A 22,890-nucleotide genomic window follows, 5' to 3' on the forward strand; every position below is an offset into this window, starting at 1 on the left:
GTGTAGGGAACATGGGTTTGGAATTGAGTAAATTGCCAAAAAATTTTTCTTACCTGCTCCCAACATATTGTTTGTTTTAGGGAGATCTTGTCTGGGGATGTGGAAAATGAGAAGGCAATGTTAGAGGTATGTTAGAGAAAAAGACTGCTCTAATGTGATGGTCTGATTTTTTGTTCTACAGCTTGACGACTGCACCCTGCAATTGTCTCATAATGGTACCTATCTGGATCTAGAATCCACCCTAGCAGAGCAAAGAGATGAACTAGAAGGTTTCCAGGAGGATGCTGGGTAAGTAAAGGTTTACTAAATTTTTATATATGAGCATGTAGTTTACTTCATGTGTTCAGTCCGCGTGGAAGCGGAAAGATAAAAATCTTTCCCTTGTATGCCCATCTGTCTGTCCCTTTGTATGATTAAGAATTTTATGCCTTCTCTCTCTCTACCTTCACTCTTACAGTTTCTCTAAAATATGCCATAGTGTAAAGAAATCTATGAATATGAATATCTTGATTAGTGTAGTAAGATTTTATAGTTGTTTGAAAATTGATAAATGAGGATGGTTTGTTTGGAGAACTCTCAGATCTTTCTTATATTAGTCATGTAGAGGATTATATTGGGGTGATGTTCCTGAAGTTATAAATTCAATTTATTTTGCCTTGATAAGTTAGGTCCTCCATTTATTTTTTTGAAGACAAGACCTGTATTGGTTTCTTCTTTTACTCCTGGAATTGATTGAACCAGTCCAAGGGATGGGTGTGCATGGTTATTTTTTAATATTCTCCTCTCTTGCTTTTTTCATTTTTAGTTATTGCTGGCACACGTGGATTGCTATGACACAGTTTCCATAATCATCTCTTTGAGAACTGAAAGTGAAAGCAGAAGTTAGCATCAGTGTGTGTTTGTGTAAATGCACATAGGAGATTGGCTTTTTTGAAGAATTTTCCTTTTATAGATCTTTCAGATGATTGTCTTACTTAAGATGTAAAATGAACAGAAAGTCTAGATCTGTTTTTGCATTTCTGGTTACTCTATTGGACTAGATAGTTGTGGTTACTTTATGGGTATGTTTAACTAAATTTTGAATTGGTCAGAGTTTGTTAACAGAAGGAGATACAGCCCTTTTGCTTATACTTCTCCACTTCTGGTAGCTGTCTTGCCTTTGAATATGCCTTATAAATCTGAACTGTGCCTCTGAAGATTATTTTATGTGGAGAAGAATTTTAAATAATATTTTCCAGATACTGATTTGTGTGCATTTGTGTATGTTTTATTTGCCCCTACCTGTTTGGGGCATGTTTTACAACCATCATGAGATAAAAAACTGTTCTGTTAGAAATCAGTTAAAAGAGAGTCTGTTGATAGAGTAGCCAATACAAGCTGAACTGAGCTTCCTTTCCTATGCAATAGGAGTGTTGAGTGTAGAAATTGATATAGTCTTCAGTTTTGTGCATAGATCATAAAAATGACTGCAAAGAACACCAGATTCATATTTCCAACTAACTTTGTAATGAGCTGAAAGCAAATAATTTAAAGGATTTTTTTTTTTGGGGGGTTAGCAATACATTTTGAATTTGTCACATTTTTTCCCTTCTGTTGGTGTCTCTGTGATAATTCTGATAACTTTAACTTCACTGCTTTTAACACTCCACAGTAGCAATTTGGCACTGCCAAACAATCAGGCAAGTGAGAGACAATTTGGTGCTTTTCCTGCCAGACTTTGCTCTTGAAATGGCAAGCTATTGTCCACCTTGTTTTATTTATCTGCTTCTTTTGGGCATGTAAAATCAATTATATGTTTTGTTCCTGAAACACAATTATAATTTTCTCTGTGGTAGCTATCCTGGGGGAAAAAAAAACCAACAAAAAACATGGAACTGGTGCTTGAAGGTGAGGTTTCAAATGGGTTTCTGCATTTCATTTTTGTCCATGTTTTGTCAGAAAAGAAGAGATAAACAAGAACCACCAGAGCTTCGGGAACTATGTGGGATAAGCTTCTCTCTAGGACTTAACATTGTTACTTCATGGTAAATGCAGCTTATGTGATGTTATTCATAAAACTGGAATATTCTAGATGTAGGGTCGCAAATGCAGTCAGTAATATCTTCTTTGTCCTGTATTTCTAGCAAATTAAACTCCGTTTTTGGGCCTTGCAGTTCTGAGAACAAAACACTGAGCTGGAGTGCTCCTGAGCTGGACCTTCTGGCTGCAGACATTGGGAGCTTAACATCAGATTGCTGTCTGGGAGGGACTGGCTGCAGAAACCATTTAGTCTCTCTCTGTTTCTGTCTGGGTCATTTCAAGGTCCTGCTCTTAATCTTCAAAGCTTTTAATTTTCTGAGATTAGGCTACCTCAGGACCTGCCTTTCTGCCATGCCAAAGCTGCTGTGCTCATCAGGGTCACTGAAGCCCGCTGAACTGAGTGAAGGCTTTAGTAGCTGGATATTCGTGGCATTTTTAAAATTTCAGAACCTTAGCTGTGGAAACGCCTACTCAAAATGGCCAGAATGTCCTGTAATCAGGCTGTTTTTATTATCTTTTTGCCAAAAGTTCCTGTTCATCCTGGGAAAAATTATGAAGATGTTCTTTTCAAACCCTGTTGAAAGGAGACTTGTAAATAAAAGAAAACAAGCAGAAAGCCAAGTCTTAAAAAATTTTATTGGTTTGAGAGGCTGTAGGTATTTTCTTTCTCTGTGAGGGATTGGATGAGCATAGTGAAAACATGAAGGATTTATCTTCAAAAGGAAAGAGGAGAATGGTGACAGTTGCTGGAGGTTTATGATGTGTACCTGTAAATAACCTGGACAAGAAGCATATGCATTCATGCAATTGTAAATGAATGCTATTGTTATTGAATATAGTGAAAAGAGGCTTTTTGTTAGTTGCTGTCCATTCCAGCAGAATGGAAACTTATCTAGTGAAGGAGAAAAGCCAGCTCATGTGGCCTTGTACTGCACGTGGTCTTTAACTAAAACATGGGTGGGGATTGGGTGGCTTTCTGGACTCCACAACTTCACCTGCTGCCATTTGCACCCTTGAGAATAGCTGTGAGGTTCAGAAGAATCAGATTGTTTTTGTATGAGGGCTGGTTTTGGAAGAGCCAGGATGAACATCTGGCCAAGTAATGAAGCTTGCCCTGCAGAAGGTTTTGTGACAAGCAAAAGGGTCAGTAGGAGCATGTAGGAAAACAACCTTTCTTTTCAAGTCTGGATTGTGTTTGTGGCTCACTTGCTTGTTGGGTTGCTTAGCTGTTAGGCTTTTTTCTCTTGCTTCCAACACAAGTTACTTGGTGGATGCTTCATTGTGTAGGGTAGTACACAATGGAGGCTGTTTAGGCAGGTTGGCTGCTTTTAGGTGTTGGTGCCAGGTAAAGCTCCTTTCCTTGGCTTCCTTGAGGTTTTACAGAGAAGGCAAGAGTTGTCAAGAAGCTGTTGTGTTTAAATTAGCATATAATTGCTCAAGCTCTCTTTGTGGATATGTCTTAAGAGGCCATCATAGGAGCTCTCAAGGTAACACCGTCCTAAAATGAAGAACAAGAGTTTCTTCAGGCAGTATACTATGAGCAGTGAAAATTTCTTCAGGGAATATGTTTTCAAGACTTCTGTTCAGCAGGGATTCTTTTAAACTACTTCTCATAAATGGCTTCAGCACTCATGTTTTTGCATTCCTTCTAGACACCCTATCTCAAGCCATTTTGGTTGGGTGAGTCCCATGATAGACCTTTTCCCTCTTGATGGTGCTATTCATTCTGGTCTTCATTCAGAATCTGTTTGAGACAGTGGAGTCTGGCAAGAATCTCTAACATTCTTTTTCTGCTTCTGTACTGTTTTTCCCATTTAGACTTTGCAATTAGTACAATTGTGAGAATGAAAACTTTGTCACTTGTTTACATAAGGAAGTTGGGGATGCATTGGAAAGTTAATTTAGTTTTTGTCTTACGGAAATGGTATGGCTTATTTCTTGAAGCAGTACTGAAATCTAGCAGATTGTGTGCTGATTTCACCTTAAACAGAATGTGTTTGTGTTTGTTCATGGGTGGAAAATTATCTCAACTTCTGATAGCTTTCTCTCCGTGTTTTGTCTTAACGTCATTTTTATGTTTCTCAGTGCCAACAACAAGAAAAATAAGGGAGGTATCAGGGGAAGATTGTCGTTACGTTGTTACAAACAGAAGACTGTGACTACTTAGTGACATCATTTACTCATGTTTTCTGCCCAAAAATTTTGATTTCTCTGATATTTAGCTATTATGCTGAATCTGAAAAATGCAATTGATAGTAACAATTAAAAGCATGCAACAAAGCAAGAAAAACACTCAACAAAAAAACGGAAGAAAAAGAGCTCCCTAGAAACATCAAACTAAAACACCTGGGCTGAGAGGTTATGATAATTTTTTGGAAGGTGAAAGAATTTCTAGGCTAGCAGTATTTCATTCTAAATTGTATCAGACTGAGTTGTTGAACCGCATTTTGATGTGGATGTTTTGCTAAAACTTCACTGTTGCAGAATAAATGGTGATACAGACGAAAATTTCACTTTCCTAAAGAAATACATTGAATGAGTAAGTTGATGCTGTTCATAATTACCTCAAATGATTGAGGGCAATAACTATTACCACGTGTATTTCCAGAACTTTATGCAGCTTTTTTGCTTCTTAATCCTGATACAATTTCATTGTTTATATAAAAAAAAAATTAGGTAAAATATGGAAATGAATCTTTAGGTGGAACTGTAGTAATTCATTTTCATAGTTATCTTGCAATAACCATTGACAGCAAAATGAAATAAAATTACTGGTCCCGTATGGTTTCCCTGTTTAGAACAATTGGCAAGGCATCTCTGAGCATTCCTGCTTCCAGAGTGTGTAATCAAAATAATTACAAAAATGTGCATATATTTTGTAGGCCTGAAAAAAGAGACATGTGACTTTGAGGGATGTGCTTTGAAAGCAGGATGGAAGCAATTAACAGTTGTAAGTTCCACTATGAAAATTATTCACCAGTTGTGAGATTTCTTGTCAGTGGATCTCCTTGACACAGTATCTTGTGAAGAAATGATTGACAAATTAGGGTTCCTACTAATAGTAAAATGCTACTACTTTTGTAGTTAAGAAATAAATACTGATTTGTGAATATGAAATCTATTTAGAAAACAAGCATCTTCAAAATAATAACAAACTTGAATAAATTTTAGTGCAGGCCAAGGCTTGTTTTCTTATATAGTTTCAGCTTTAAAGCTGGCTTGATGGTATAAAAGTAAATCTCTTCTGCATATATTGAGGTCAGAGACTGCAAGCCACTTGGCTCACACCAAAAGACAAGAAATGCCAAGTCTATGCAAGCTTTTGAAAATAACCTGTGGTGCCCTGTTTTGGTGTGTGCTGTCTAGGAGGGGTCTGGAGTGTGACAGTAAGCACAGAAATTACAGGGATCACAACTTACTGTGTGTAGCAGAAGTCTGGGGATGTCACATGGGGGTGCAGTCTGTGCACCTTACAGCTTCTTTCCAGTCTAGACGGAGAACCTTCAGGCAAGTAGCCTGCAAAATAAAGGTGCAATACTGAATAGTGTTAACTTTCACTGATGTGCTGAACATGTCCTTCAAAGGGAAGCAGAGTTGGTTTTGCTCTTCTCCAAGTGCCCCAGTCTTGGTAACTGTATTGCATCCTTCCGACTGCGAAGGAGCCAGCATCCATAGTAGGGGCTCCCCTGGCTTGGACAAGGAGGCTTCATGAGCTCTCAACCCTCTGTGTGATTTTGGTTTGGGTTTTTTTTTGAGGGTGCTTAAATGTTGGGGTGTTTAAGAGCTTGACTCATTATTCCACAGCTGTTGTTTCTCAATACTGCAGCAGCTGTGTCTCTTTCTCTCCCACTTTGCCCTAGAGTTTACTCAGTCGTAAAGGGAAAGAAACTACATCTGTACCAAAGTACCTGTGGAAACATTTGAAGGTTTGCTGGTTTTGAATTTAGTGATCGCTGCTGGCAAATGAATGCAATGAGTGCTTTTATTGGAAAATAATTTCCACTAAAAATGTATTGCAAAAATACTGTTGTGCTTAGTTCTCTCCCAGCCCATTACATACCAAATAAAGTGCCAAACCAAAAAGCGTGTGAATAATTCTTAGAGTTTTTGCTAAGACAACTTTTTTTAAAGACACCCTAATTTGGCGTTCAGATTTGCATGTGAAAATAGCTGAGAAGTCCAGTATTTTTTGGTGGAAACTTAAATAAAAACAGCTTATGGAAACAGCTGATGCCAGATGTTCTATTTAAAACCATTTAATTTTATAAACATTGAAGCTGCTTAATGGCTGTGTTTGCACTCTGTCCTCCTCCTCAATGATGAGGCTGTGAGTGGCTCTCGAGGCTTGGAAATGTGTTTCCCTTCAGCTTGTGAGGAGGAAATCCCTTCCTCTCTCCATAAATAGATCATCTGCAGGGCTTCAGGTAAGGCTGCCAGAAAGTGCTGCAGGGCTGCTCTGAACTCCTGTTGTGAGTAGAGCCACTGATTTGGAATCCAAACCTGGAACAGTACCAGCACCCTGGACGCTCATTGCCAGTCTACAGGGGCAAAGCAGTGTAGTATTGCCCAGAGCGTGTGGGCAGCCAAGGGAGTTTGTGCTGGGTAATTAATAAAAGCTGTGAATTAGCTATACTTCCTATTCCATGGCAACTGTTCCTGTATGTGCTCCTACCTGGTGGTAAACGTGAAGGTTTGTGTAAGCAAGCTCACGCTTGCTTTTCTCCCATGGGAATCCATTTGTCTGTGTGCTTGGTGTGTGGTGTGTTTTATTTGGTTTACCCTGACTAAACTAAGGTGGTAATCTGCTTCTGATAAAAATAAGCGTCTCCAATTTAACCTCCAGTTGTGAGCTAACAGCTTAAACTGCTGCAAAACTGTGACTAGCCCAGGATCTCTGGGCCATGAAAATTAGTGAATATTGCCAGGGTTAAGACCACAGCAGTGCAGCAAAACAGTAGTTTATTTCACATTTACAGCTCAGTAATTGTGCTCACTAGCAAAAGCATTGATGGCCCAGCAGTAAATGTAAAGCCCATTTCCAAAGTGGAATTAATAAGGAGAAATGAGTGGTCTGAGAACAGTATTTTATATTTAAAAATCTGTATGTCAGTTAGGAAGAAGCCCTTGCCAAATATGATGCTAATAGCAAACTTGGAAAAGAAGAAAGAGACACGAAATAGTATGTTGATCAGTGCAAAGTAAACTTTATTTTTATGTACTTACATAATCATATGCATGTTCTACTGCAAGGTAGGACAGCTTTTAAATGGCTCTTGCTGAGTCTGGTTAAAATGGTCACATTCTGATAAAGTGTAACTGACCAATTAAGTGAGTAGGACATTGCTTTGAAATGTGTTGTGCTGCTTTGGATAATATCTGCTTCGCTTTGTTTAGTATCATCAATTAAATTGGAAAACCATACAAGAGTAGGGTTTTTCCCTTAAGGTAGTAGAGAATGATTTCTAGTAAAAGGGAAATGTTTATGAAAAGTTCTTAGAACCATTTTTTTAGAAATGGAATCAATTTTTTGGGGTTTTTTTTATTATAAAAAACAGGTGCCTCTTTTGGAACTGTAAGTCAGATTAATGTCAGGTATTGGGCTTTTGTAAGAAAAAAAAAAATTCAGGTGCTGTTTGTTTCTGCTCTGAAACTATGGAACTTCATTAGAAGTTGGTCACAAAATCACTAAGTGGGTCAGGTTGGAAGGGACCACAGTGGGACTTCTAGTCCAAACTCCCTGCTCAAGCAGGGTCATCCGAGAGGCCATTGCACAGGGTTGTTTTCAGTTGCTTCTTGAATATTTTCAAGGAAGGAGACTCCACAACCTCTCTGGGCAACTTATTCCAGTATTTGGTGAAATACTGTAAATAAGTTCTTTATGTCCAGGTGGAATTTCCTGTACATCAGTTTCTGCCCATTGCCTCTTGTCCTATTGCTTGGCACCACTGAGCAGAGCCTGGATCCACCCTCTTGACACCTTTCCTTCAGATACTGACTGACACTGATGAGATCCTCTCTTGGTTGTCTCCTCTGGAAGCTGAACAGGCCCAGCACCCCCAGCCTTTCCCCGTAAGAGATGCTTCAATCCCTTAATGATCTTTGTAGCCCTCTGTTCTATGTGCTCCAGGAGCTCTGCGTCTCTCTTGTCCTGAGCAAGCCAGACCTGGGCACAGCACTCCAGATGTGGCCTCACCAGGACTGAGTAGAAGGGCAGAATCACCTCCCTTGACCTGCTGCAATGCTCTTCCTAATGCACCCAGATCAGTCGCAATGGTCTGGAACCAAAACTCTGGGTCCCACAGTGTGGCTGGGAGCACTGGAAGGACTCGGCCTGAAGATGTGGAAACATCAAGTGACTCAGCTGTTGGAGGATAATTTATTTTACTTTCCTCCTTGTCCTGTAGGTTTCCAGTTCTTCTAAAGTTTTTTCCCCAAAAATCCAGATATTTCAAAGGCATCTGTTTCTCCAAGTGTGAAGAGGTTTTAAACGAAAATCCTCGTATAATGTGAGCTTCAAGTATGGTGATAGCAAAACCATATGACCAGAAGTTACCTGGTGCAAAGATTCCTGGGAAGAATGTGCAGCCAGAGCTTGACAGTTACTGACAGCAGTGGGAAATACATAAACCAAGAACTGGAGAGCATTGGTCAAGTGATGTGTCATCTCTGGAGAAGAACATTATGCAAGGTTGACAAAAAATGTGGAAACAATGCTTTTGGTTTTGTGTTTTATCCAGAAACAATATTATTGTTAAAATAGCTCTTCTAATGCAATTCTCTTCACTCTTTTCCAACTCATGAAGTTTGTGTTTTCTTAATACGAAAATATAAGATGGAGATTTAACTGAAAATGCAATCAGTGTTTCATGAAATGACAGGATAAATATCCCACTCAAAACAATGATGAGTTGAACTTTTGGGTTGGGAAGGGACATAGTTTTGTTCATGAATGACAGCTCTTGAAAAATGGGTATTTTCTGACTGTGAAGGCAGCAGTCAGCCCTGACATATTTGAGGGGTTGTTGGAAGGTTTTTGTTTTAATGTGTGGAAATTGAGCCATTAACAAGTGAGAAAGAGCCAGCATGATGATTCAGAAAGTATGGGGAGGAAGTGGGGAGGGAATTCTCACTTTCCAGCTTCTGAAGTTTGCTTGCACATAAACTACTAAAAAGGACAAATGGAACAAATGTTTCCCCCATTTTGAACTCATTGCCTTTTAGAGAGTGTAAAAGAGATTCATTATCTTTTGGCAAAAATTGTTACCTTGTGGTGAGGTATGCAGAAGACTGCACCTTTTACTGACAGTAATAAATAATTTGGTGATATTCTCGTGGCTTATAATGCCTATTATAATCTTGATTGTTTCACTCCACACTGTTGAGTTTCTCATTTTCTTCCCCCTTCTCCTTCTATCCTTTTTTGTTTCCATTCAAAAGGAGGGGGACAACAAAAGAAAAAACAAAGAGAAATGGTAACCCTGCCTAGTAAATGTACTTATGAAGAGGTAGGGGGATGTAAAAACCCAGCACCTCATAGTGACAGTTATAGGTAGTCCTTATTTGCACAATTATACAGACAATGGTGTGTCAGCCAGGATGCTCTTCCCCTCGCTGGCATTCATATGGTGGTGGTTTATAGGTTTTTAGTGGGAATGAGGCAGCTATTTGTTAAAATCATGTTGACAAACACAGAACGCAATATTAGAATACTCTGCAGGGGAAAAGCATACAAATCTGAGCATACTATGTACTTTTGGATACTGTTTCTTGCTCTAATAATTGGCCAGATTTTGCCATCCCAGTTTTTGCTTAGGGAATATGCTGGGATTGTTTCTACTTGGATTAGTAAAGTTTTAATTATTTTTATATTTTGGTTTTGTTTTTTTTTTTTTTTTTTTAATGCAGACTGAACAGACAGGAATGGTTGCTATCTCTTTATTTTGTCAAATGATTGTTACTTTAGTAAACTTGTCATGATGCAGGAATGCTCTGAATAAAACCACTCTGCAAAATAATTAGATGACTTGCGAATGCATTACACAAACAGGATGTTGACACCTTCTGGCTTCACACTAATTTTTTAGATGGAATAAATGAAGTAAGAGAGAAAAGCCCACTGGCTTACTTCCTGTGAGGATGAGTGTGTGTGTTTCCCTCATACAGACCATCATGTACCAGAATAGGTTGCTAGTGCTGTCATCCATTTGAAGGGTATTAGCATGTAAAAGACTTCTTTTTAATTATTGATATTACTTCCTGAGCTCCCCTGCTTCCATTATTCAATGGCAATAACATGACCTTGAACATGACAGTTGGATGTTTGGATAATAATCACCTAAGAACTTCAAAAAGGTTACTTGTTTGGATAAGATTTTCGGATGAGTTTCAGGGAGATTCTTAATTCCACTCTCCATGCGCATGCGCGCTCTCTCACTTTAAAAAGACTTGGCTTTTATACAACATTTTTTTTGAAGTGTCAGAATTTTTTTTTCCATCTCTTGAATCTGCAGTTGACTGGAGAAGCATATCATAGTGAAATGGCAGTCGAACTGTATCTTAACAGCTTTGAAATCAAAGCCTAGGATTTATGCTGTCTGATTAATAGCAGCTTAAAAAACACTTTCCTTATTGTGTGTGTGTGCTGGCTTGCAGATCTTTTTCAGGGAAAACCTGATAGACTTAAGTGCTTGAACTCTGGCAAAAATTTCATCCTTTATGCATTCAACAAGGAACAGTTTGTTTTCCATTGCTGCTGTGGAGTATCTTAAACTGAAGTAAGTGTGAGGCAATACTCCATTGCAGAAGCATTTTCCGCTCCCTAAAAGGAGTGTGCAAGTGAAGATGGAAATTGATGGGTTCTAAAATGAAAAAGCAGAAGCCATTTGCAAAAGTAATGCAGTCTAGAGCATGTCTCTTGCCATGTGTTTGCTTCTGATGGCATACTGTAGTCTAGGTTTCTTTTGTGGGTGTCAGTGATTCTTTATTGAGCTCAAGAGTTGCTGGATGCTGTTCTCATTAAGCTACTTCTATTGGAAAACATGGATGTGATTATTGGAGATGGTTAATGGCCCACGAAGAAACCTGAGTGCTATGAGAAGCTGTAACAAAATGTGAAGCATGTGTTGTGCACGTGTATTTTGAAAGCAGCATCTGTGCTAGATAGGTTTTCATAATGCTTGGATTGTTACATCAGGCAGAATTAGCTAAAGAATTGTTATAGGGTAAGTTGTCAGGTTAGGCTGATGTTAAATGCTGTCCAAGTCTGGAAATAGTTTGTGTTATCAGGTTGAAGTTGGTTTTCCATCCAGCCTCTGCCTTCTTTGGGACAAACAGGCAACACTTACGGTGTTAGTTTAGCTGGGTTCAGTAACCTGATGTGTTTGCTTTGGTAGTGGTTCTGAATGATAATGAAAAATCATCTGGTTATCTCAAGAGAGCCTTGGAGTCAGGTAAATGTGTGCCTGGATCATCTGATTCCCTCTGGTTCAGAGTTGGCCTTGCTGTGAGTGATTGACTGAGACTGCACTTCATAGCAGTGTGAAAAACTAAATATGGGGAGAGCTGGAGGCTAGGGGAGCACCAATACTTCCCATCTAATAACAACTAAATAATGAGAATAGAAAGTATGTATACTGTTTGCCAGTATATGATTTTATTTTCCTTGATTTAGTGAAACTTAGGAGGGCAAACCTGTAGGTTTTGTTTAGTTCCACAAGTTAAAAGCACGCTGCAGCTGGGAACCACTTGCTCTTTACAGCGCTCCTCTGAAGTAGGGTGAGGAGGGGCCTCAGCTGTGCTGTTAGCCCAGTGCAGGGGGAAAGGTAAGGTCTGTCCTCTGGACCCCTATTCTTGCAATCCCTTTACTGCTATTGTCTGTTTCAATTCAAACTTCTAGTATTCACTTTCCACCACATCCAGGCTATATTTCCAGAATATTGACTGGGGTATGAGGGAAAGGACACTCATTAGTTTAAATATCCAAACTTCTATGTGCACAAACAAACTACTTTGTAATTTTCAAAGGTTTTGCATAATTGTACTTTCTAGCACAGCAAATGATTTTTCTCTCTGAGTTATCCTCAAGAATTATCTGTGTCTACAACTGACTGATAACACTAATCTTAATGGATGAAATCCCTGCTTGGAACAGAGTACAATGAGAGTCACGGGAATATGCTACGTAAAAACTGCTCTGAGGGTAGGATATGGTTGCCTATTATAATCTTTCTTATTTATTTTTAAAAAGTCCCAAAAAACCAGAGTTACCTCAACAAGATGCATCACTCTTAGTTGCTGTGTTGCCATATGAATGTGTGTAGCACTGCATGAAAGATTAAAATTCAAGTTTACTTTATGGGGTATTTTTTTATATACTTTAAATATTTCTGAAATAGAAGAGCGTACAGACCCTGGTTAAGAGCAGAGATTAGACACTCTGCATTAACTGAAAAGATCCAAATGGTTGCTGAGCTTAAAATCATGGCTTCTAACAGCATTAGACTCAGCTTCTGCTTATGATAGCCTTTTCATGATTCAGATGTCTGCAACAGATTTTATTTCTGAGCAAATACAATGAAAAATAGTAAGTTTACTTGTCTGTGCGACTATAGAGTGTTATTAAAACTATTGCAGTTTGTCTGCTGCTGTGCTATACAACTGTAGCTTTTTCAATGGTTGTCCAGTATTGTGTAGAAAACAAAACAGGAGGAGCCCCGAAGGACATAGTGTGGCCTTTTGTAAAATTAACACCTTTAATCTAAGGAATTTTCTTCATTGAGTTATTAAGCAATCATTAAGAAAGTTAGAAAGGTGATTTTATACTTTGGTTTTAAATGATAAAATAATGTATTTTCAGAATCAGGGGATTATTTGGAGCTAAATTTATTGAATTGAAATATCTAGCCCTTTGGAAGAATATTAGGAAGTCTGAATACTTGCTTCCTGAAAGAAAGAAAACACTGAAATAGAAATTGTATGTTAATTGATGCATTCTCCTATTTTACAAAGATGAGCTTTGTCAGGGAGTGATTGTGGTCTGTCTTGATAACAACCTTAATGAATCTTAATTAGATATTTACATAAAAGTCCCATTTTTCATACCAGCAGGTCTTTAGTGTAGGCCTGAGAAGAAGGATGTCATGTCTTAATAAAATAAACTCTCTTAAAATTTCCTTTCAAAGTTTCCTTGAAACATTAAGAGGAGACTGTGTGTTGGTTTCTTTTAACGTGTGGTTTTAGTGTTAAATGATTATTATTTTGTTTCTTAATGCTTTTCCCCCCTCTGTACCCTAATAACATTGTTAGTATTTTTCATCTGGTCAAAGGATTGCTTAGCTCAGACCAAGGCTTTGCTTCAAAACAAGTAACTGTTTAAGACAGTCAATTGAGGTACTATTTTCAAAATGTCACTTAAATCAAGACTTGAAAATGTATAATTGAGGGAAACTATTTGTAACATGGTACAAAACCAATGACAAAATAAAGCATTTATATTCCATAAGACAGGCCCTCAGTGAGCTGTTGGCATGTGCTTATTTACTTTAATTTATTAGAGAAATTGAATATAGAAAAGGTTTTGTGTCTTGGTAACTCCAAAGATTAGAAGTTAATCTTATAGCAATAATGATTCTGATCTCAATACAGATCATCAGAATGCTATTTCAGGACAATATGTGAAATTTACCTACTCTTCTATTGCTAAATTTCAGTTATTAAATCAACTCTGTTAAATACTTACTGGATTTTTTTAATGAATAGTAGCCAACTGCACTCACTGAAACATTTTTTTTAAAGACATATAAATAAAAAGATAAGCCTTAGTTAAGAATAGATTACAAACTTTGTTACATGTCTATGCTTTGTTTTGAATAAATGAACCTTGTTTGTTGGAAATAGTCTGCTGTGTATTTTTGAACCTACATTGTTTTTAATGCAAATGGCCTGTCTGTCCTGTGGTACCCCCCCTTCCCTGTCCTGATATCATGGCAAGCTTGCCTACAGGCATGCTTTCTAATACTATTTAGCCAGTAGTTTATGAGTCTGTGAAATCATGGATGGATCTCAAGTAGCCTTTTTTTTTTTTTTTTTGGAATTTACTATTGTAATATGCTTTCTGCGAAACTGGTATGTGTAGAATCATGGATGCAGTAATTTTCAGAGGCGATCTTCATTTTGCAAAAGTGTTATTCATATTGCATGATAGTCAAAAATATTCATCAGGAAATTGTGTAATTTCTAATGTTTTACATGTGACTGGTCTTATTAGAATTAGCTGCTGTGTGGTAAGTCTAGTATGCCTCTGTGGTGATGATCATGGTGTGGCCTGGGAGGAAGGGGGGAAATAAAGCATCATAAGTGAGTCTTCATCTTTGTAATTTCTGGGGCTTGAATCATACTGATTTTGGCAGGCTGGAAAAATTGCCAGTGCAACTCCAGTGGGAGATAAAAATTAATGTTTGTGTGTGTGAGAATTTTCTGTCCTGGGAGGTATTACGGTTGCAGTGATAGTGTAGAACAGAGCCTCTAAAAGAGAGCTTGCTTGCTCTAGGTTTTGCTTTAAGTTTTCAGGGGTATTTGTAAAGAGGTGAGGTTGAGGAGGAAGTAGCATCACTTTTGAAGCTTGGAGAACTACCAAAAAAATAAAGGCCTTGTTTGTACTGTGAAACATTGTGTGTTGGGTTTTGAGAAAAGGAGGAAAAAACTCTATTAAATTGTAATGGGCCTGAATCTCTACAGGCCTTAAAATAGTGCTGATTTCTCAGTTTCTTTTAGTTGAACAGTTTTTCAGGATGGGAAGAATATGTCTGATTATATAGACTTCCTTTTTCTTTGCTAATTCTGGGCTATCCTTTTACAGTTTTGAAATAAACAATCTTGACTCAATTCTTCCATTTTCTGATTTTATCTTGGAGGAGTTGTATATGTCAGGTCTGTCAACAAGTCCATGAAGGAAGGGAGATCAAGAGAAACAGTTTCTGTGCAGAATCAGATGCAGGGCAAGAGTTTTGGTCAAAAATTCTTCACTGACTTGGCAAATTCAATATTCTGGAGGAATCCTGGCATTCCTGTGGGGAGGAGCAGCTGTTAAAATCTGCAGAATATGAATGCAGGCAAAGACTGTGTCCTACCAGGAAAAAAGGAGGCGTTTAGGTGGACAGAGAGTGAGTCCTAAACCTGGAACTGCTCTAGGGAATTTCACAGTCTGAACTACAGCCTGCTTTTGTGGGGGCAATAGCATGTGCTGCTTGGCACTTCAAGTTATTAAGAGAAGGGTGACACTTTGCCCACTAATGATGTCCAAATGGATCCTTTAAAGAGTAATTTTGATTAAAGGTTTTTGGTTTTGCTTTTTTTTAAAAAAGCCCTCTGTTTAACTTTTTTTTTAATCTATCGAGAAATAGATTACTGAAACTGAAATCAAGTCCTCTATTTGCAGGTACACAGGTCAACATTAATCACCTTTTTTCAGGTCCTTACTTTTCTTTGTTTTCCCTTATATTTTCCTAAGGGCAATATTTTTCTGAAAATACCTGTCACTACTTCCCTTCCTTTCTTCCCCTGCAAATCTTTCTGAGAAGTAATATAAAATGTTTTGCTTAGTTTTTTTCATGAAAATAATGAAAAATATTTTGTTCTGCAAAATAACTGTGGGCGGGAAAACAATAAGGTGGGGAAGAACTTCTGTTATTACTAGAAAATTGTTTTAAGTTATAGCCAGCATAAGATTCTTCTGGGTGTCTGTGTAAAGGGTTTGGGCCTGAATCCTCTCAGCAGAGTTGCAAAATATGTAACTGAGAAAGGTTGTGCTGGTTTGTGATCTAACTTGTATGTTGAATTGGGTCTACAGTTAGCATGACACAACTAAGCTTCATTCTAAAAACAGTGTGTCCTCATGAGTGTTTTCCCACAATAAATTCACTGAATCACAGAATGGCTGAGTAGGAAGGGACCTCTGGAGGTCATCTGGGCCACCTAGAGCCACTTGTCCAGGAATTGCCTTTTTAGTTTCAGAAAAAAGAGGGAGAATACGGTGCTGTACAAGCATTTTTTATGCCTGGCTTTTCTTACCCTCCCACCTTCCATCAGGTGAGCGGGTTGGGTGCAGAGACAAGGTGTTGTTGGTGCCCTCATGTCAGTGTGCAGGTGTAGTGCCCAGAAATCAAGAACTGTCCTCTTGTCCAGGTTGAAGAAATGCAACTAAAGGTAAATTAAGTGAAAACCAAATGAGGTATTTAGCAGCTAATTAAAATTGTCACTCCATTTAAGTCTGATATGGAGCTGAGAGTCAGAGTGGAAAAGGACCTCTGTTTTGCCTCTTTACATGAAAAACATAGCTACTTTTGTGCTTTAAAAACTCATTGGGCTACATAGGCAGGCAGATCTGTGAAAGTGTCAATGATTTGTTTAACCTTGGATTTTCTTTTAATGCTTAATTATGCTTAGCATTAAAGTATTTCTGTGAAAACTAAAATGTGCAGTCATCGCTTGATACTTCTCTAACACAGTTTTCATTGTGGTGGGCTGTCCTTGGCAATTGTCCAGATGCCTGCCCAGCTGCTCTCTCGCTCCCTGTCCTCAGCAAAAGTGAGGGAAAATAGGATAAGAAAACTTGTTGTTTGAGATAAAGATGGAGAGATCCCTTAACCATTGCTATCATAGTCAAAACAGTCTTGATGAGGAAAATTAATTTATTGCAAATTAAAATGGAAGTCGATTATGAGAAACAAAGACAAAATTTCCAGTGTCTTCCCTTCCCTCCCACCCTTTTTTTCCTAGGCTCAACTTGACTTGTTTATTTCCAGTTGCTCTTCTTCCTCACTATACCTTTACATACTTTTCTTCTCATTTTAGGAGGGGAAAGAAGCACAGCATAATTCTGAGGACCCAGCTCTCAGTGAGAGTCCATGCCTGCATTGGTAAGTTAAGAAAGAGAACAAACGTAAGTTAAGAAAGAGAACGTGTCTGAAAGAGAACAAACAGAATTGATTTCCAAGAAGCAAATCTGGGGAGTATGAATCAGACTTGGCTGTGTTCCAGATTGACAGTAATGGCCAATAAATTGATTTTATTATTTTGTTTGTTGCATGCTGCTATTAGGTTGTATTAACTACACTACCCTTAAAGCATGTTAAATATCACAGGGAAGTATAGCATTTGACAGTGATGTCAGATGGCTGGGTGGTTCTTTGAAGAATCTTCAGTTATCTGTCTTGTCACAGCCTTTGTGTGCACCTGAAAAAGACTGTGTTCTGGATTGGGAATGGGATCTGAAGAATTGTTGGCTGACAGCTATCTGCTATCTTTTAATAGTATATAAAGTTTATTACTTCACATATTGCAGATCTTGGCTGCGTGTTTGTCATTATCACAGTGTCACTGTCTTAAAAACCCTGGTTAAAACAATGCTGTCACAAGGGAAGGTCTAATGAAAGTCATAATATGCATGTCAAAAGAGCTTCGAGGTTCCATGAAAGGAGGCTGATGGCGTTAATATGTTCTCTATGAAAGGTCTGGGATGGTGTTAATATGTTCTCCAGCATCCTACAGAGCAGAATGTTTGGGTGTCAGTGGCAAAGGTAATGCTCATATCCTGGTGACAATATGACAGATTCTATGGGCAGCTGGTTTAAAACAAAAAACAAATTAAAAATCCTGTGTGTCTGTGCCACAGTTGTTTTCAGCTTCTCCATAGTAGATTCAACAGTGTAATATGTTTAACTTGTTGGTCTTGGTTCCAGATATCATAGCTGAAGCCTTGAAATATCTATATCTTCCTTAAAAGAAGAGGAGAAAGTCAAAGCTTTGTGTCATTTCTGCAGTGACTTTGGAAGGATTCAGGCTTTAAATACAGCTAAACCTTTTCCCCTGCCCCCAGGATATGTTATGAAATGGCATTTCTGAGAATTTGAACTGAGTATAAGCAACCTACAGAATTCCACAAATACCTCTCATTGAGAACAATCTCTAGGCTGCCTTGTGTAGGAACAGTTTCTCCTCTACTACCATTGACTTGAGGAAGAACAGTAGAGCAAGCATACGTGTAAAGTGTTAGAGAAGGAACAGAGATGATGCAAAGTATAAACTGATTTTATAAATGTGAGTGAAATTAAGAACAGCTTGTAGTAGATTGTTCTTGTTAGGTCTGGAAGTATATTTGGCAAAACAGACCAGTACAGCAAGACAAGATTTGATAAGTTTCCCGGGTTGAGGTTTTATAAAAAGAATTTTCATGTAAATTTTTTTTTCTCCAGAGTGCAGCCATCGAGGAATTGGAGCACATAAGGTTCTGAGTGTCGACGTGTGGTTGCATTGTTGTTATCTGTTTTCATTCAAGCTTACTGTGGGCAATTAGCCATATTACTGTGCATGTATCTTAATTGTTCCTGTATGAAAGTGTAATCCCTTGTCAGGTGCTGTTGCTCTCTGGTGGCAGTGATGCATTCAGCAGTGAGTACAGAGGAAGCCAGGCTGCAAAACTTGAGTCCAGATTTCAAACTCCTAGAGAAGAGGTGTGTTTGCATATGGGCTTTTGGCTTGGTTCATTCTAGTCAGAAAAGCCAAATGCAAGTTCTGGATCTAATTTCCATCCCCCCTGCTGAAGTTTAGTTTTTTGGGGTAAGTTTTTGTTTCAGACCCTAGCTTGATGTGTAATGTAGTTTCTTTTCTCTTATTTTCTTTTTCATTTCTTATTTTCTTTTTCATTTCTTTTCATATGGAGTCTTATTTTTTGGTATGGGATAGTTTGAAAGAGTCAGGGAACATTCTGTGTTTCTTACTACTGGCACTGTTTGCAGAGCTGTGCCTGGCAGTCAAACCTGTCACAGAATAAGAGGGCTATTTCACTGGCACAGTGGGTACTGCTGGTGTGTGTGTGCACATCAGCTGCCTGTTAAGGTCTCTTTTGAAATGCAAACATTAGGTTTAGATGTTAAAAGATATGTTACATATTTGGAGTAGAAGCCAGGAGCTAGAGGAATCTGAGATGGTGTTACATGGAGTAAAACTGTCACACTTTGGGTGTTTTCTTTCAGTCTTCACAGTCTCCATGGAAAGAATTGTGGTTAGCAATGTTACTGACTCTGCAAAGTCCCCAACAGGTAGCTAGGGCTGCTTTCTGAGAAGGTGTGGTTTGTTATGTAGTGACCTTTCTGCAGAGCCTCCTGTCATCTTTGTATTCAGAGTTTTACTTTCTTCTCAAGACCTGATAGGTGTAAAGAAATAGCTCTCCTGCCATAAACTCTCCCATTTTGAAGCTGGATCACTATTTTTTTCCCTCTTCCTAACTCATTGTACTTTTAAATTGTGGGAAATAGCAGAAGTGTTTATGTTCAGATGTCCAGATAAAGTTTTCCATCGTCAGTGACTTCAGATCTCTGGAGAATTCATTGGGCTTCAGTGTCAGAGGATGTATTGACTACATCTACTACTACTGATGTTTTAGAGACCTGGGAAGACTTAGCAAGTCTCATGTCAAGTGGGGTAAGGTTTTTGGTTTCAAGCAGAGCAGAGAAGGAGTAATACTTAATAACTTGAGTGCAGAAGTTGTGGTATTTTCTACCCTGTTAAATACAAGTCCCTGTTAAGTACCTTAATTTAATGTGTTATTGCTTTCTATTTTTTTTCTCAGCTCTCAATTTGAGTTCTTTTCTTATGTACATACTAAGGACTTTCAGCATGAAGGAATAAATTTTCTTTTTAATATTACTCTATTCTCCCATTTTGGCTTAATCCTGATTAAATTATCAGGATTAATTAATAGCTAATACTTTTAAGTGGTTTTAATATAAACTTCAATATTTAGAATGTTTCTTTATATCAAAAGAACATTGCTGAAAACAGTTCTGTTCAGAGAATGTAACTAATTGAAAATTATAGATGTGTTTTTGTACTTGTTGATGTCCAAAGACCTTAGTGGAGGAATCATAAAATCATAGAATAGAGAGGGGTTGGAAGGAACCTAAAAATCATTTAGTTCTAACCTAATGACTAAAAGTCATTTAGTTCTAACTCCCTGCCATGGGCAGTGATGCTACCCACTAAAACACCTTGCTCAGGGCCTCATCCAAGCTGGCCTCCAGCACTTCCAGTGATAAGGCATCTACACCTTCTCTGGGCATCCTGTTCCAGTCTCTCAGCACTCTCACAGTAAAGAATTTCTTCTTAACTTCTAATTTAAATCTGCTCTCTCTCAGTTAAAAACTATTGCCTTTTGTCCTATCACTAGCCACCCATATATAAAGTGGCTCTTCTTTTTTAAAAGACCCCTTTGATTACTGCAAGGCTGCTATAAGGTCTTCTTGAAGCCTTGTCTTCTCCAGGCTGATGAGTCCCAGTTCTCTCAGCCTTCACAGGAGAGGTGACCAGAGGGCTGGAGCATCTTTGTGCCCTTCAGACTTGTTATACCGGGTCCATGTCCTTCCTGTGCTGGGGACTCCAGAGCTGGATGCAGAGCTCCAGCTAGGGTCTCAAAAGGGTAGAATAGAGGTGCAGAAGCCCCTCACTCAGCCTTCTGGCCATACTTTTGATGCAACCCAGAACATGATTGGCCTTCTGGGCTCTGAGTGCCCCTTAAATCAGATAGTGTCAACTGTAGGGTTTTTTTTCCCACAAGCTTTTAAATTTGACCTTTTATTCAAATCACATTTATTATGAGTTACTACCCTTGTGGGAAAAGTCTTTTTAGTATTTTTGGCAGCCATATGACTTTGTATTTATTGTGTCTTAACATTATTTTAGTTTGTATATATTTAACAATTACAGGGCTCAGCTGAAGCCTTGATAAAGTCTAATGTAAATGAGAATGTAACTATAGAAAGTGAACACCAACAATGTCAAAAGTTTTAGCCCCTGAAACTAAATGGAAGGTTGTAGTCAGAGCAACATGATGACAGTGAAGTTTTAAAGATCTTTACCAGCTCCACTTTTCCTGCAGAAGGACTTGGTTTAACCATTAGGTCCTTGATTGGCCAGCTCTGTTTGTGGCTCCTGCTTCATTTGTTTGTTCATTGCTTCATGGCTTTTTTCTCAAAATCTGGTGTGATCTCTGAGAGGCAAGGCACTATTTGCTCTCATATATCTGGATGCTGTATTTAGCCCAAGAGACCCCCCATGTCCTTTTCTAAAATGCTTATTCCTGTGATGTTAAATCAGGAGTGTTGCAATCAGTGCTGAGAATGATGTTTGGACAGGGATCCATGACAATGACTTAGAATGATTCTGCCAAAAGAAGTTTGGTGTAAGCTTCAGTTGTTAATACAATGTAATACAAGAAGAATGCAAATAACAAAGTTTGATGTGATTCTGAGTGAATGTATTGACCTGGGATTACTTAGAATACTGTGGCTTGGAAGGTTAGCAAATGTTGCAAGGAGTATTTTAAATTTTACTACCTTTCTGTGTCAGTTTATTATTAAAAAATCCCCCAAAACCCCAAGCCAAATAAACAAACAAAACCAACCAAAACACATGCCCAGGACCCTCAGTTGGTTATTTAAATGCTTTTGCTTTTAAAAATTACAGTTTTTGTATGGTTAGATCTCTCTCATATTTTTGTGCCAAGTTTTCTTTTATCTGCCAGTAGATTAAAAATAATTTGCATAGATATTTGTGTATATTGCATTTCATAGCTTGATCCAGTGAGGGCCCTAAACAGTGTGCAAGTGTATTATTGCAAGAGTCTTGCAAAATGTATAATACAGCTTCGGTAAAAGTTGTTATAGCCATTTTATAATCCTGTTCTATTGGTTCTTGCATGTGAGTAGATGCAGAGCTACCTCCACAGTGGATTATTCCCAACTGTGGGACACCAGTGCTGCCGTGCTGCACAGCAGCTCTTTCTAGCCCCTACTATCAGGGCATCTGTGTTAACCAGAGTGTTAGCACCAATAACTCAGCCTTTCCACAGTGCTCTTGGGATTATCTTTTTGATATCCCCTTGCTCTTAATATCATTTATGAAATGTAGCCATAAATATTTTCTTGAGCATGTATTGTTCTGGGATGCTTGAGGGAAGCTGTAAGCTGGTTGTAACCAGGGGGCTAGTAGAAGCCAGCTGTTTTTATTTGTCCTGTAATAGCTGAACTATGCACCTAGTCCTTTTTTCCATGTACAGTTTTCCCTTCTGTTATCCATTATGTGGACTTGATGCATGTGTTAGAGCAGATATGATTAGATTCTACAACTATTTCTGCATCTATTGAATCTTCTGGTAGGACTTGCACCTCAAGCATGTGGAGGGACAAGTTCCTCTGGAGTGGAACCACTCTGCTTTCTAAAAGACAAAATCTTGTCTTGAGTCTGTAACTTTATCTGGCCCTCTGTTGCAGAAAAGTTGAGATACATGGACTGAAAGGGGGAAAAAACATGGTTCTTCCTCGTAAGAGCATTGAAGCTCTGAAAAGTCAGTGCTGTTATGGTTAAGGAAATGTGAAACCATGTTGCATTTCATTCTCTGAGAACAAAGTTAAGCTTGAGCCTACAACCCATGTTCTTGGTACTGTCTCACATGAGATGCTTCTCCCTGCAAATATCATTACCCCATTTCATCGTTCTGGATTTTGTGCATTTGCTGAGTGCTGGAGTAGGTTTTTCATGGCCATGGACAATTTGAAGTTCCTCTAGCTCACACTTTAAATCCTTGGTGCTTTGTTTTTTTAAAGGAAATAACTTAATGGATTTTAAAATAAACAGCTTTCTTTTGATAAGGGAGTTTCTGAACACACTAAGAAAAGGAGTCTTACTAAAAAGCTTTCCTAAAGGCAGCTTAATTGTAGGACTTTGAGCTGTTCATTTGGGCAAGTAGTGATACATTCCAAAGAAAGAGAGGAACTTTGGGTTGTTTGAAGGACATTTTACAGTTTTATGTTCAGTGCT

General features: G+C 38.3%; 1 protein-coding gene across 5 annotated transcripts in view; it reads left to right on the top strand.

Moving 5' to 3' along the window:
- Window positions 1-22,890, top strand: part of FHOD3 (formin homology 2 domain containing 3) — a 376,643-nt gene that overhangs the window by 38,902 nt on the left and 314,851 nt on the right. For all 5 annotated transcript variants that reach the window (XM_077182716.1, XM_077182714.1, XM_077182715.1 and 2 more), the window contains exons 2-3: window positions 182-288; window positions 16,870-16,934. In XM_077182716.1, the coding sequence (XP_077038831.1) occupies window positions 182-288; window positions 16,870-16,934 (172 nt within the window). The remainder of the gene's footprint in view (window positions 1-181; window positions 289-16,869; window positions 16,935-22,890) is intronic.

This window comes from Agelaius phoeniceus, chromosome 1 (genome assembly GCF_051311805.1).
Source record: "Agelaius phoeniceus isolate bAgePho1 chromosome 1, bAgePho1.hap1, whole genome shotgun sequence".
Lineage (NCBI taxonomy): Eukaryota > Metazoa > Chordata > Aves > Passeriformes > Icteridae > Agelaius > Agelaius phoeniceus.